At 41.8% G+C, this 15,092-nt stretch overlaps 1 protein-coding gene across 1 annotated transcript in view; it reads left to right on the top strand.

Moving 5' to 3' along the window:
• MEI1 (meiotic double-stranded break formation protein 1) overlaps positions 1–15,092 on the top strand; it is a 75,189-nt gene that overhangs the window by 8,650 nt on the left and 51,447 nt on the right. Inside the window, exons 7-12 of the mRNA XM_058568258.1 lie at positions 689–819; positions 4,849–4,963; positions 5,794–5,910; positions 6,880–6,979; positions 7,107–7,241; positions 13,904–14,018. Coding sequence (XP_058424241.1) covers positions 689–819; positions 4,849–4,963; positions 5,794–5,910; positions 6,880–6,979; positions 7,107–7,241; positions 13,904–14,018 — 713 coding nt within the window. The remainder of the gene's footprint in view (positions 1–688; positions 820–4,848; positions 4,964–5,793; positions 5,911–6,879; positions 6,980–7,106; positions 7,242–13,903; positions 14,019–15,092) is intronic.

Below are 15,092 nucleotides of genomic sequence, written 5' to 3'. Positions count from 1 at the left end.
CAAATGGGCACTGTGATTGGTGACTGGGTGAGGGCCTGCTCCAGAACAGGAGCTAGAGGGAAAAGCATAGTCTATGGATAACAATAGTTTATTTTCACAGTTTGGGCCAAGAGCTCTGTTATGAACAGTCCAACCACACATAGTTAGCATTCATTCTGGGCCAGGCCCTTTGCTGGGCTCTGGGGTCATAAAGATGATCAAACCCAAGCTCTATTCTGAGGGAGCTCATAGTCCAATGTGGTAAGTACTATCATGGAGGTTGCACAGAAAAGGGTGGGATTCTATTCATCATAGTACTAGAAGTCCTGGATAGAGCAATTAGGCAAGAAAAAGAAAGAAAGGGCATTAAAATCAGAAAGGAAGAAGTAAAATTGTCTCTATTTGCAGATAACATCATCTTATGTATAGAAAACCCTAAAAACTCCACAAAAAACTGTTAAAACTAATAAGTGAATTCGTAAAGTTGAAGGATACAAAATCCGTTGTGTTTCTATGCACTAACAACGAACTGTCTGAAAAAGAGACTAAGAAAACAATCTCATTTATAATAGCATTAAAAAGAATAAAATACTTAGGAATATCTATGAAGACATGAAGAAATTTCTAGGAGATGTATGAGGGGCTACCTTGGGCATACTCTGGTGCCTGTGCTCCTCTCGCCTCACTTCCTAACCCCTTTGTGTTCTAGGTTTGCTGAGGCAGCTGCTGAAGTATGATCTCTTTGTGTCCATGATCATGAACAAGTCTGTGCTGGCGGAAAGTACTGAGAGTATTGATGGGCCACCAGGAGAGACCTCACTGCCTTTGGTGCTCAAAAAGGTAGTTATCTTGTGATTCCTGGTTTCTAGGGTCAATAACAAGGAAACACAAATACCTCCTGGGCCTTGTCCTCATCCACCACTCTTTCTATCTAGGATTTCCACAGTATTTCCTTTTCTTTCTTTCTTTTTTTTTTTTGAGGAAGATTGGCCCTGAGCTAACATCTGTTGCTAATCTTTCTCTTTTTTTCTCTCCAAAGCCCCAGTACATAGTTTTAGGTCCTTCTAGTTCTTCTATGTGGGACACCACCTCAGCATGGCTTGATGAGCAGTGAGTAGGTCAGCACCCAGGATCGGAACCAGCGAACCCCAGGCCGCCGAAGTGAAACGCGCGAACTTAACCACTGCGCCACTGGGCTGGCCCCTGCCACAGTATTTTCTTAGTGGCCAAAACAATATGCTGTTAGAAGACCCAAAGTATGTTTTTTTCAGTCATGAATCCTTATATCTGCATCTTTCCCTTCATATCTGGGCTGCCTGAGAATGGAAAATACATGTAGCAACAGAAACAAAGCTACCTCAGTTGTTTTAGAGATGAAACTCAAGCTTCTCAGCTTGGTACCTAGAGCCCTCTTCCTCTGGACCCTGCTTATCCCTTCAGCCTTATTTACCTATGTCTTCTACCCCACAACCAGTGCTCCAGCCATACCCAGCTTCTCCTTGGTCCTGTCCTAGCATACGCATTGACCAGATTGTGGGCCTCCTTCTGCAGGAAGGAGGAGGAGCCCTGGTCAGAAGTGGGAAACGGACAGTTGGGGATAGGTCAAAGGTGGACATTACAAAGCCAGAGCAAACTGTTCCTTCTTTTTTCCCTGGGATGCCTCTAGAATGGTCCCAGCAGGGCCTGTGAACTCTGAAGAGAAAGTCCTGTGTGTCTGAACTGGAAAATCTCATATCGAGTTTCTTTCTGTGTTCATTTCTCTGCTGCTGTCCAGGAGTCCATGGTAACATCTGGTTAGGGCATTCAGTCCTGGGCTCAGCAGGGGCACAAGGTCTTCTGTCCTCACAGTGCACCAAGGCAGCATGATGGTGGCAGACACGGAGATTAGAGAGCACTTCCCTCTGGGGAGAGAACTTTGTAGAGATAGGAATCCTGCTTTAGAGGTCCCAGCCTCCATCCTTATGTAGAGACTGTTCTTCCATTGGCAATTTTGGATGATCAGCGTTCTGTTTTACTACAGCAACCAGCAAGGTTGGGACTAGGGTGAGGCGAGTGAGGAACTTGCCTTAGGTGCAAAATGTAAGGGGTTGCTAAAAAACTCAGCAATCAAGATAAATACTATTTTAATGCAATATTTAAAAGAAATCAAAGTTAATGCAAAAAATTCATGATGAACAAAATATCAAAATTTTAAATAAAGATAAAATCAGCATGTATCCTTATACCTCCATACTGGCATTATTGTCAGAGTCTAATGCTCTTCATTCCTGCTTTTGGCTGGTAATCAACTTACTTTCCCAAAGTTCAGGTCCCTAGGAATATATTATTAATGTTTGTGTTCCTGTTCTTGCAACATTGATTCATTCATTTAGTCAAATACGTACTGAGCACTTGCCCTTGCACTGTCTAGTGGGAAAGGCAGATAATAAACAAGTAAATGAATAAGTAAAGTAATTATAGATTGTGATAAGTACTATAAAGGAAATAAAGAGGAGATAAGATAGTAGTGGAGAAAGCCATCTATAGGTTGAGTGGTCAGGCAGGGCCTCTCTGAAGGGTCGACATTTGAGCTGACACTTGAAGAATTAAAGTAACCGGTGATCAATTATGCCTCAGTGAAGTTGAAAATAAATAAATAAAGTAAGCTGGTGATATGAAGAGTGGGCAGAAAAGCATTTCAGGCAGAGAGAATAGCAAGTAAAGGCCAGAGGAAGGGAAATGCTTGATGTGTTCCAGAAACAGATGGAAGCCAGTGGGATGGGAGGGTGAGTAGGAGGTGAAGTGAGTGGCTAGAGATTAAGCAGGGAAAGTCATGCGAGTCCTGATAGGTCATGGTAAGTCACTAGGATTTTTTTAATGATAGATTTTTCATAATTTTGTTTATGATGGAAAAATGAGATTGGAGTGTTTCTTTCTCAACAATAAGGAATATGCATTTTAAACCAAGAAGCATTGTTTTGCTTAATGGTTAAATGTCATTTTTTTAAGACACTTTTTTATTCACATTTTAGCAGCTCTGAAATTGGGAGACATTTTACCACCAATGGTGTGTCATAGTTTAATTATAGCTCTTTTTCTTTCTTAGTGGTACATAAAATAATGGTTTGCCTTACATCAGTAGTGTCTTAAAACACATGTCGTTTCCTGTATAAAATAGAAGAAGATAAAGATTAATATCTAGAAACTCCTTTACATACTAACAGAAAGGCCATTTTTTTTTTTTTTGAGGAAGATTGGCCCTGAGCTAACATCTGTTGCCAATCTTCCCCTTTTTCTTTTTTCTCCCTGAAGCCCCAGTACATGGTTGTATATCCTAGTTGTAGGTCATTCTAGTTCCTCTATGTGGGACATGCCTCAGCATGGCTTGATGAGTGGTGAGTAGGTCCGTGCCCAGGATTCGAATTGGCGAACCCTGGGCCACCGAAGTGAAACACGAGAACTTAACCGCTATGCCACTGGGCCAGCCCCCATGTGTCTATTTTTAAGTCTAACATGACTGAGAAGGGGTTAAGCTTGCAGTCCTCAGATGAATCTCTATCAGACATGAGTGTGATTTGGTCCTTTTCGTTTGAAGCTCCAAAACCAGGCATACTCTCGTTTGTCTTGTGGTATATGTTCTACTCATCATTATCCCTCCCGGAAGGCCAGTTTCTACTACATTTAAAATCTGTGGTTGCAGTTAACTCTTTTCTTGGTTTCTAAAAGTGTTATCGGGGTCCTAATAGCTATGGTGTCCAGCAGGAGTTTGGATGTTATTCAGATTATAATGGAAATTCACTGAAATGTTTTGAGTAGAGGAGTAACTTGATCTAAAATTTTGATGAGGGAGGCATCTCAGTTGTGGGAAGACTCCTAAATTTGGACATGGCTGACCTGGTTTCTGCCTTAGCTTTGCCACTTATTAGCTGTGTGGCCTGGAGTAAGTGACTTAACCTTGATGAGCTATAATTCCTTCCTCTGTATGTTGCGGGTCCCCAAGAAGACCCCATTTCAGTGATTTGCTAGGAGGACTCTCAGGACTCAGTGTATAGTCATACAGCTATGATTTATTACGGTGAAAGAATACAAAGCAAAAGCAGCAAAGGGAAAAGGCGCACGGGATGAAGTCCAGGGGAAAACCAGACACAAGCTTCAAAGAGTCTCTCCCAGTGGAGTCACACAGGAGGCACTTGATTCCTCCAGCTATGAATTGTGACAACATGTGTGAAATGTTGCCTACCAGGGAAGCTCACTGGAGTCTCAGTGCCCAGATTTTTACTGGGGGCTGACTGGTCATGTAGGCACCCTCTGCTTAGCACATACCAAAATTCCAGACTCCTAGAAAGAAAGCAGGTGTTGAGCATAAACTACATTGTTTGGACAAATAATTTAGTCACAGTGTGCCACTCTTATCAGTTCTGGGAGTGATAGGAACCCTCTTGAAATCCAACTTCCTGAATCCAGTCAATGACCAACCTTGCAGGCAGGATAACAGTCTCAGGCCTGCTGTGTTAACTCTTTTCTGCACACTCTGTAAAGTGAGGGTCATAGTAGAACTTTTCCTTATTATGTCTCAGGCTTGTTGCAAACATCAAAACCAGATGAGGGCTATGAAAGTACTTTTGTCGGTAAAAGCCTGAGCCCTACTTGGTGATGGTTTTAGTGTTCTTTGAGTGCCATTGTGTTCTTTTGTTCTATTTCTCACCTGCTGCTGTTTACAGAGACTCCTTTCCATAATCCATAACTGCTCTCCCTGAGTACCATCCTTGTGCCTGGCGCCATGTATTGCAGGAGGGATTCAGAGACGAATTAGGCTGCTGCCCTGAGGCCACTTCCCTCTGGTCCTGTCAGTGCTGTGACTGCAGCACTTTTTGCTGCCTGTTTCTCCAGCTTCTTCTCTCTAGAGATGAGACTCTGCAGGTGGCCAGTGCCCACTGTATAACTGCGGTGCTGGTCCACTCCCCAGCGAAGCATGCCCCGGCCTTCATCCATGCTGACATCCCAGGTAGGAGGCCCCTTCTAACCTTCTCCTCCGAGGACCCAAGAATTCTGACTGGAGACGCGTAAGTCATACCAGCAGCAGTCCTCTTGGGGGTTCTTTGATAATGCGTACTGGAGGGATGGGTTGGTGGCAGGTTCAGTTGTACATGACATTCTAGGAAGCAAGCTTCATAAAGTCTGAATCCTCTTGCTACAGATTTCTTACATGACGTAGAGAAGTTTGTTACTGATCTTTGTCATTTATTTGACCATTTGTTTATATGAATAAACACTAGTGTGGGGTAGTGGAAAGACCTGTGGGCCAGGAAGGCAAAGGGCACTAATGTTTCTTGAAGTCTTGTTATGAGCCAGGAAATGTGCCCTGAGGTGTGCTACAAATGTTGCCACATTTAGGTCCTCATCTTTGCTTTTTTATGGGTAAAGAAATTGAGGATCAGAGAAGGGAAATAACTGGTTTAAATTGACAAGGCTATCATTGGCAGAGAAGAGATATAAACTCCAGCCTCTCTGGTTCTAAAAACTCTTTTCTCTGCATCATGCTGCTACCCATCCTGAGAATTAGGAGACCTGAGTTCTAGTCCTACCTCTGCCACTAACAGTACCTCTCTCTGGGTCTCAGTTTCCCCATCTGTTAAAAAGATGAGGGTAGACTCATAACCCTGAGGGCATTTCCAAATTTATCTGTGAATTACTGACCGTGTGTCATGGAGAGGATGTGTGAACAGATGAAGTAACGGGTGTGAGATGCTGAATAAATCCAAGGCCCTAGCATTAGTTAAGGGATCATGATCACACAGCTGTCATTTATTGTTTTCTCCCCCTCTCCCTGGCCAGAGTTCCTCTTTGAGCATCTTTCCTCTTCCAGTGAAGTTCTTATCTTGTCCAGCTACAACTGCTTGATACTCCTGGCAGAAGAGCCACTCTTCTTTTCCAAGTGCCACACGGTGTACGGTTGGTAGTGGGGGTCCTATACTAGCTCTGGGTTGGGTAGACAGCACTTTGAAGTTGGGTAGCAGCAGCAATGATGGGGGAGTAGCCTACATCTTGGAGTGGGGTGCTGGGTTTGGTCATTTCCATCAGCCTGAACTCATTACCAGATTCCTTATACAAGCAGTGATATCCACAGTTCTGCTCTTCACTGATTAGCAGAAGTATATATGTTTAGCAAGAGAAAGCCACTCCTATTAGCCACTAAATGAATTCCTGTTGCACCTTAACAACTTTACTCAGCCTTGGATTCAGTTTTTGCCTGTGCCCCAGATACCTATCCATCTAGTTAGTCCCTAAGGTTTGCTGATTCATCCTTTCAAAATTTCTTGAAACTGTCCTTTCCTCTTCCTTACTGGTGATACCTTTCGACTAGACATTCAGTCATTCATTTTATGTTCTGTGTTCCTATTTTATGCCAAGCACCAGGCTGGGACCTGGAGATTTAGAGATACATGTAACGTGGTCCCTGTCCTCTGCAAGGGGAGAGAGATATAAACAAGCTGATTAGGGCTCTGTTAGAGGGAAGTACAGGAGGTATGGGAGCTCAGGGGAGGCCCTCAGCTCTGCCTGAGTGGATCAGGGAAGGCTTCCTGGAGGAGTAGATGTCTGACCTGATTTTTTGAGGAGGCATAGGACTGTGTCTAGTGGAGAAGGCACAGCTCAATCATTAGGCATTCACTAAATACCTCAAGTACTAGGGCCTGGGTGCTATGCGTTGTGCTGTGTTTCAGAGAGACAGATATGAATCAGATAAGGGCCTGCCCTCAAAAATCTCACAGTCCCATTCCATCAGCTCAAACGTGTTAGGGCCTCTCCATGAGGGGCCTCCAGCAAATATGTGCTATCCAGAGCCTCTTACCTTTCCTGGGCAGGCAATGAAGGAACTGCAAAACACTGATCCCTGGTCTCTGCCGTGTCATTTTGAGGTAGGGATCGAGTCAGTGGTAAGGAGCCTACAGGGAAGCCTGAGGATGAACAACACAGAGCTGCACAAGCAGGGCCTGCTGCTCTTTGCTGAGATCCTGACTCGGTGAGCAAAGCAGTGGAGCGTCAGGCCTGTAGGGGCCAGACTGGAGAAGGAAAGAAGTGAAGTATTTATTCCTGGTAGAGTCAGTGATAGGAGTTCGCTCACTCGTTTCTCATTTACCATTTTTCAGGCAACCAGAGGAGATCAAGCTGTTCACAAGCTCAACCATGTGTGGAGATGCTAACCGTGTTCTCCAAGAGGCAGTGAGCAGCCCGGTGCTGGAGGTGGCTGCTGAGGCAGTGAAGGCCACTTCTGCCTTTCTGAGGTGAGAGACCCAGGCAGGCTGAACTCTCCATCTCTGCATGTACCTGAGGGCCTGTCAAGGCCAGGGCATCTTCCAGGGGGGCTTGTCCTTTAGGTCAGAGAAATTTTCTGGAATTTTTTCTTTCTGCTACTCTGTTTACTCTGTTCTCTCTTTCTGCCTTTCAGATGTTGGACATCGTGGGTTGGTCATCTAATTTTCTTTGTTTTCTGACAGTTTTTAATCTTTTTGTCATTATCCACTAGTTTCTGGGAGATTTTCTTGACTTTGTCTTTCAACTCTTTTATTGAGTGTTTTATTTGTGTTTTCATATTTTTAATTGGGAAGAGTTCTTTACAAATCTCTGCATTTTTTTTTTTTTTTTTGTGAGGAAGCACAAAAGGGATCTGAGGGAGGCAGCCCTGAGCTACATCCATGCTAATCCTCCTCTTTTTGCTGAGGAAGACCGGCTCTGAGCTAACATCTATTGCCAATCCTCCTCCTTTTTTTTCCCCAAAGCCCCAGTGGATAGTTGTATGTCATAGTGGCACATCCTTCTAGTTGCTGTATGTGGGACATGGCCTCAGCATGGCCGGAGAAGTGGTGCGTCGGTGTGCGCCTGGGATCCGAACCTGGGCTGCCGGTAGCGGAGCATCCGCACTTAACCGCTAAACCACGGGGCCGGCCCCTCTGCATGTTGTTTTTTTTTTTTTTTATTGATGTTTTAATGGTTTCTAACATTGTGAAATTTTGGGTTGTACATTTTTGTTTGTCCATCACCATATATATGACTCCCTTCACCCCTTGTGCCCACCCCCCACCCCCACTGCCTCTGGTAACCACAGTCCAGTTTTCTCTGTCCATGTGTTGGTTTATATTCCACATATGAGTGAGATCATACAGTGTTTGTCTTTCTCTTTCTGGCTTACTTCACTTAACATAATACGCTCCAGGCCCATCCATGTTGTTGCAAATGGGACGATTTTGTCTTTTTTTATGGCTGAGTAGTATTCCATTGTATATATATATACCACATTTTCTTAATCCAGTCGTCAGTCGAGGGACACTTAGGTTGCTTCCACTTCTTGGCTATGATGAATAATGCTGCAATGAACATAGGGGTGCATAAGCCTCTTTGGATTGTTGATTTCAGGTTCGTTGGATAGATTCCCAGTAGTGGGATGGCTGGATCATAGGGCATCTCTATTTTTAATTCTTTGAGGAATCTCCATACTGTTTTCCATAGAGGCTGCACCAATTTGCATTCCCACCAGCTGTGTATGAGGGTTCCTGTTTCTCCACATCCTCTCCAACATTTGTTGTTTTTTTGTCTTGGTGATTATAGCCATTCTAACGGGCGTGAGGTGGTATCTTAGTGTTGTTTTGATTTGCATTTCCCTGATGATTAGTGATGTTGAGCATCTTTTCATGTGCCTATTGGCCATTTGTATATCTTCCTTGGAGAAGTGTCTCTTCATTTCCTCTGCCCATTTTTTGATTGGGTTGTTTGTTTTTTTGTTGTGCAGTTGTGTGAGTTCTTTATATATTATGGAGATCAACCCCTTGTCAGATGTATGTTTTGCAAATATTCTCTCCCAGCTGGTTGGTTGTCTGTTCATCTTGATTCTGGTTTCATTTGTCTTATAAAAGCTCTTTAATCTGATAAAGTCCCACTTGTTTATTTTTTCTTTAGTTTCCCTAGTCTGGGTAGGCATGTCATCCGAAAAGATTCCTTTAAAAGCAATGTCAAATAGTGTGTTGCCTATATTTTCTTCTATGAGTTTTATAGTTTCAGGTCTCACCTTCAGGTCTTTGATCCATTTTGAGTTAATTTTTGTGAATGGCGATAGCACATGGTCCACTTTCATTGTTTTGCATGTGGCTGTCCAGTTTTCCCAACACCATTTATTGAAGAGACTTTCCTTTCTCCATTGCATGATCTTAGCACCTTTGTCGGAAATTAGCTGTCCGTATATGTGTGGTTTTATTTCTGGGCTTTCAATTCTGTTCCATTGATCTGTGTGTCTGTTTTTGTACCAGTACCATGCTGTTTTGATTACTATTGCTTTGTAGCATGTTTTGAAGTCAGGGATTGTGATGCCTCCTGCTTTGTTCTTTTTTCTTAGGATTTCTTTAGCTATTCGGGGTCTTTTGTTGCCCCATATAAATTTTAGTATTCTTTTTTCTATTTCTGTGAAGAATGTCATTGGGATTCTGATTGGGATTGCATTGAATCTGTAGATTGCTTTAGGTAGTATAGACATTTTAACTATGTTTATTCTTCCAATCCATGTGCATGGGATATCTTTCCATTTCTTTATGTCATCATGGATTTCTTTCAATAATGTCTTGTAGTTCTCGTTGTATAGGTCCTGCACCTCCTTGGTAAGATTTATTCCTAGGTATTTTATTCTTTTTGATGCAATTGTAAATAGTATTACCTTTTTGAGCTCTCTTTCTGTTAGTTCATTATTAGCATACAGAAATGCAACTGATTTTTGTAGATTGATTTTGTACCCTGCAACTTTGCTGTAGTTGTTGATTGTTTCTAATAGTTTTCCAACAGATTCTTTAGGATTTTCTATATATACAATCATGTCATCTGCAAATAGTGAGAGTTTCACTTCTTCGTTACCTATTTGGATTCCTTTTATTCCTTTTTCTTGCCTAATTGCTCTGGCCAAAACCTCCAGTACTATGTTGAACAGGAGTGGTGAGAGTGGGCAGCCCTGCCTCATTCCTGTTCTCAGAGGAATGGCTTTCATTCTTTCCCTGTTGAGTATGATGTTGGCTGTGGGTTTGTCATATATGGCCTTTATTATGTTGAGGTACTTTCCTTCTATTCCCATTTTATTGAGAGTTTTTATCATGAATGGATGTTGTATCTTGTCAAATGCCTTCTCTGCGTCTATTGAGATGATCATGTGGTTTTTATTCTTTGTTTTGTTGATGTGATGTATCACGTTGATTGATTTGCGGATGTTGAACCATCCCTGCGTCCCTGGTATAAATCCCACTTGATCATGGTGTATGATCTTTTTAATGTATTGTTGTATTCGGTTTGCCAATATTTTGTTGAGGATTTTTGCATCAATGTTCATCAGTGATATTGGCCTATAATTTTCTTTCTTTGTATTGTCTTTGTCTGGTTTTGGTATCAGGGTGATGTTGGCCTCGTAGAATGATTTAGGAAGTGTTCCATCTTCCTCTATTTTTTGGAATAGTTTGAGAAGGATGGGTATTAAATCTTCTTTGAATGTTTGGTAAAATTCACTGGAGAAGCCATCTGGTCCTGGACTTTTATTTTTTGGGAGGTTTTTGATTACTATTTCAATCTCTTTACTTGTTATTGGTCTGTTCAGATTCTCCATTTCTTCTTGGTTCAATTTTGGGAGGTTGTATAAGTCTAAGAATTTATCCATTTCTTCTAGATTGTCCAATTTGTTGGCATATAATTTCTCATAGTATTCTCTTATAATCCTCTGTATTTTCATGTTTTTTAATAGCATTTTATTCTGTATTTATTTCAAAGATGTATTTTTTTTTTATTTCAGACTTTTGTTTTAGTCCAGACTTTTCCTCCACTTCCTTTCTACTAATTGTTCCTTCTGCCTAAAATACTCTGCCGTTAAATCTCTTTTTTTAAGATGGCTTCTTCCCATCATTCAGGTCTCATTCAGAGTATCCTTCCCTAACTGACCCATTAGGCTGTTATAGCACCTACCAAACACTTCATAGTTTTTGTTTATTCATTTGCTTTGTGTCTCCTCCCCCTCACCATAATATTATCGCCAAGAGATCAGAGACCATGTCAGTTTTTTCACTGCTATATGCTTCATTCCTAATAGATAGTTAGTAATGAATGAAAGATGTTAAAATGGATGGTGAAACTAAGAGATCCCAGCATCAAGATGGAAATTTATTCCTTAGCAAGATGCTTGATATCCTGAAAAAAAGTAATGGAGGAAAGCCATATTTATTTATATAGTAACTTTTATTTTGTTTCCATGTTTTCCCTTTTAAAAATCTAACAAAGTTATGTATTCAAATAATAAAAAATAAAATGTACAGAAAGTTTATAATGAAAAGAAACAGTCCCCTGTCCCCACTTCCTAAAGGAAACTAATTTTAACTCATTTGGGTTTTAGCTCTGGTGAGTATGTGCCTAAATCTAAACAATATGCTTTTAATGCTGTTTGTTTGTTTGTCAATTTAGGACATTATTCATTGACTCACCAGTAAGAAAGACCAAGATTTACCTCATATTATTTTGTCTTCTCTACATTTCCTTGGCATTTTTGCTAATTAATATTCTATGTCTTCAAACTGTTACATACCTAAAGCTTGTATTTCTTCCCTCAACTTGAAGCAGTATCTCTTGGCTCCCCACTTAGTTAGCTGAGTATATTAGCACCCCAACTCTTCCTTTCCCCTCTCCTCCCTACATTCTACTTCTCAATATCAGTCAGCTATACCTTTAATTTTACATTGTAAAGTTTGTTAATATTTATAGTCTCTTTTTTAACCATATTTAAGTCTTTGTGATTTGACTGTAGGTTGGTTCTAAAAATTGAAACAAAAAATAGCATTTACGTTACAATGACTTCAGTCTATCTCTTTTCCCCCTTTGTCCTTTCCTGGATTTGAATCTCTAAATCTGGGGCATGAATCCCAGTGAGGGTGACATGAGTAAACCAAGAGGGTTGCAAAGGCATAGAGTAAGGGCAGTGTCAATCAGAGGTACCCATGCAAAGCTGGAAGTCTCCCAGGAGGTCGGCGTTAAGGGGATCTGGTAGCACCTTTCAGGCAAGAGGTGGTACTTGAGCTGTGCTATGAGGGATGAGAGAGATTTAGATTTGTGGAAAGACCAAGGTTGGCCAAAACATGTGAGTGGGAAAGTTTAGGGATTACTGAGGGTACAGTAGCCAGTCTGGCCAGCAGGTTGTGTGAGGGGAGTAGTAAATGAAGAAGCTGGAAAGCTGGTTGGGTCAGAATTGTGGAGAGTGATGAGTAGGGGTCTGGTTATTAATCCTTAGATTATTTTACTTTTGATTTTAATTTCCCAGAATGTTTGCTGAGGTGGTCCCTCTGAGGTGGAGTGGTTCAGAGGGTCTCTGGGAAGCACAGCTGGAAGGAGGAGTGAGGAGTGAGAACTGCTGAAAAGAATTTAAAGATGGCAGAACCAGGGCTTGACAATCAGTGTAAGATAGAAACTTAGAGCTTCCAGAAATGAAGAAGGAAAGGGGAAATCAAGCCTTAACTACATACAGTTAACTGAGTGCTTGTTAGAAGACCCAACAAATTATGCTTAGTGTTCAAAAAAGGCCCAGAGAAGAGAGTTAACATAGGTTTCTCTTTAGTTACAGCAATGGGTTGAATAGCATCCCTCTAAAATTCATGCCCATCCATAAACTGTGAATGTGACCTTATTTGGAAATAGGGCCTTTGTAGATATAATTGAGTTAAGATGAGGTCCTACGGTGTGGGGTCCTAAATACAATGACTGGTGCCCTTATGAGCAGAGGGAGATTTGGACATAATAGTGACACAGACACACACAGAGGGAAGACAGCCATGTGAAGACAGAGGCAGAAATTGGAATGATGCAGCTATCAACCAAGGAATGACAAGATTGCTGGCAACCACCAGAAGCTGAGGCAAGGCAAGATTCTTCCCTAGAGCCTTTAGAGGGAGCTAACACGTTGATTTCAAACTCCTAGCCCACAGAACTATGAGAGAATAAATTTCCGTTGTTTTAAGCCACACAGTTGGTGGTAATTCATTACAACACCCCTAGATAACCACCACAGCTAATTATACCCTGTCAAGTTGTCATTCATTCATTTAATATCTTTTTTATTTAGTATCAATATACCATGCATTCAGCTCTGTTTAGGTAAAGTAAAAAGATGGAACTGGTCCCTGACCTCTTGGAGCTCGCAATTAAACTAGTCAGTGACTCTTGCCTTCTCTGAGTCTACAGAATATGTGGCCCTAGCATTACTTTCCACATTTACCCCACACTCAAAATAATTGAATTGGCAAAAGTAGTTTCCAGTCTTTGCTTATAATCGCTGAGAATGGAGAACTCACTTCTTTCTGGAGTTTTGATTCTTAGAAAGTTCTCCCTTATACTGAAATAAAATCTGGGTCCTGATAACATTTACCTATTGATTCTGCTTTTCCTCATCAAGGTAACAGAGCAAATTTTATCTCTCTTCCCCAAGAGAGCTTATCACTTGTTTGAGAACAGTGGCCATATACATCTCTTGATGCACCTTCAGTTCTAGATAGGACTTCTTTCACCAGGAGGCCCTTCTCAGTGAGAAGACCCTCTGTATCCTTAATAACAATAATAACAGCCATAGCTGTCATTTATAAGGACTTACTATCTATTAAGCATCGTGCTAAGTGCTTGGCATACATTATGTAATTTGATCCTTAGAACAATTCTTAAGAGAGTACGATTAACTCTCATTTAATAGGTGAGGAAACTGAAGATTAGAGAGAAGACTGTGCACAAAGCCATGTAGCTAGATAAGTGTTGGAGCAAAGATTTTTTGTCAGATCAGATCCTGGTCCTGTGTTCTGAGGGCACCACGTTGCCCTCCATGGCCCAAGAACCTGAGGGTATGTTAGAGTACCCTTACCTCGCCCTAAGCCTACCTTTGTCTTTCTGGCTGCAGGAAGGACCATCAGAGTGCTCCACCCGTGCAGTACAGGGAACTGCGGGCCTTGCTTGAAGCCATGCTGAGCCGGTGTGCAGATTTTTCCCAGACTCCGCTGAACAGGAGGCCCCTGGTCAGTGCACTGCAGCCTGCTTCTTCTGGAGATCATGCTGTAATGTGTTTTTACAAGATAGTACATTGTCTTGCCTTTTTATGCCTCTTTATAGCTTTTTCTCATGCACACACACCTACAATGAGATGTTATTTTTTTCCTAACTGCAGAGCTGTGAGGCTTAATAATTGCTATCCTCATTTTTACAGATTAGGAAACTGAAGCCACAGGGGTTAAATAAATTTTCTCTAAGGTCCAAAACTAGCAAGTATCTGAGTTTGAATAGTAAATCCTAGGGTGTTTGTCCCCAAACCTACTGAACACTATTTTTTTTTTTTTTGTGAGGAAGATCGGCCCCGAGCTAACATCTGCCAATCCCCCTCTTTTTGCTGAGGAAGACCGGCCCTGGGCTAACATCCATGCCCATCTTCCTCTACTTTATATGGGACGCTGCCACAGCGTGGCTTGACAAGCGGTGCGACAGTGCGCACCTGGGATCCGAACTGGTGAACCCTGGGCTGCCGCAGTGGAGCACATGCACTTAACCGCTTGTGCCACCGGGCCAGCCGCCACACTTTGTTTTTTATATCATCCAAGGAGGTATGGTAAACATGCTCACAATTTAAGGCTGGATTCACTAGAATCTTAGAAAGAGTCTGACCAATGTACAGTGTGTTGTAATTGTTGGCTTTTAATTGTCCATGGACTTATAATATCAGAAAGGATACTCTTAATGTGAATGCTGATTATGTCTTTCAAGATTAACTTCAGAAGCTAAGCTCTTCACACCTGATAGGGTGGGGATTTTCATGTGTTTTGGAGCAACTAATATGGGCATTACAGCCAGTTAGGCTCAAGTCCACCAGCCTATGACAGCCTTCTGTGGTTCACAGGGAGACAGGTGGTTAAGGTTCCCTTATACCATTTTTTAAAAGAGCAATTAGATGGCTATATTGGCAAGGATATAAATAAGATCCCCTGGAAAGTGTTAGGTATATGGGAATGCCAGATTGTATGAGAGGAAGAAGTCTGTAGTCGTCCAAGCTCAGACTGAGTCACAGGGTAGGCACTTGACCAATAGGTTCTCCTCTCTCC

This window comes from Diceros bicornis, chromosome 25, assembly GCF_020826845.1.
Source record: "Diceros bicornis minor isolate mBicDic1 chromosome 25, mDicBic1.mat.cur, whole genome shotgun sequence".
Classification (NCBI taxonomy): domain Eukaryota; kingdom Metazoa; phylum Chordata; class Mammalia; order Perissodactyla; family Rhinocerotidae; genus Diceros; species Diceros bicornis.
Note: the sequence above shows the minus strand (reverse complement) of the source record. Positions and strands in the feature narration are given on the sequence as shown.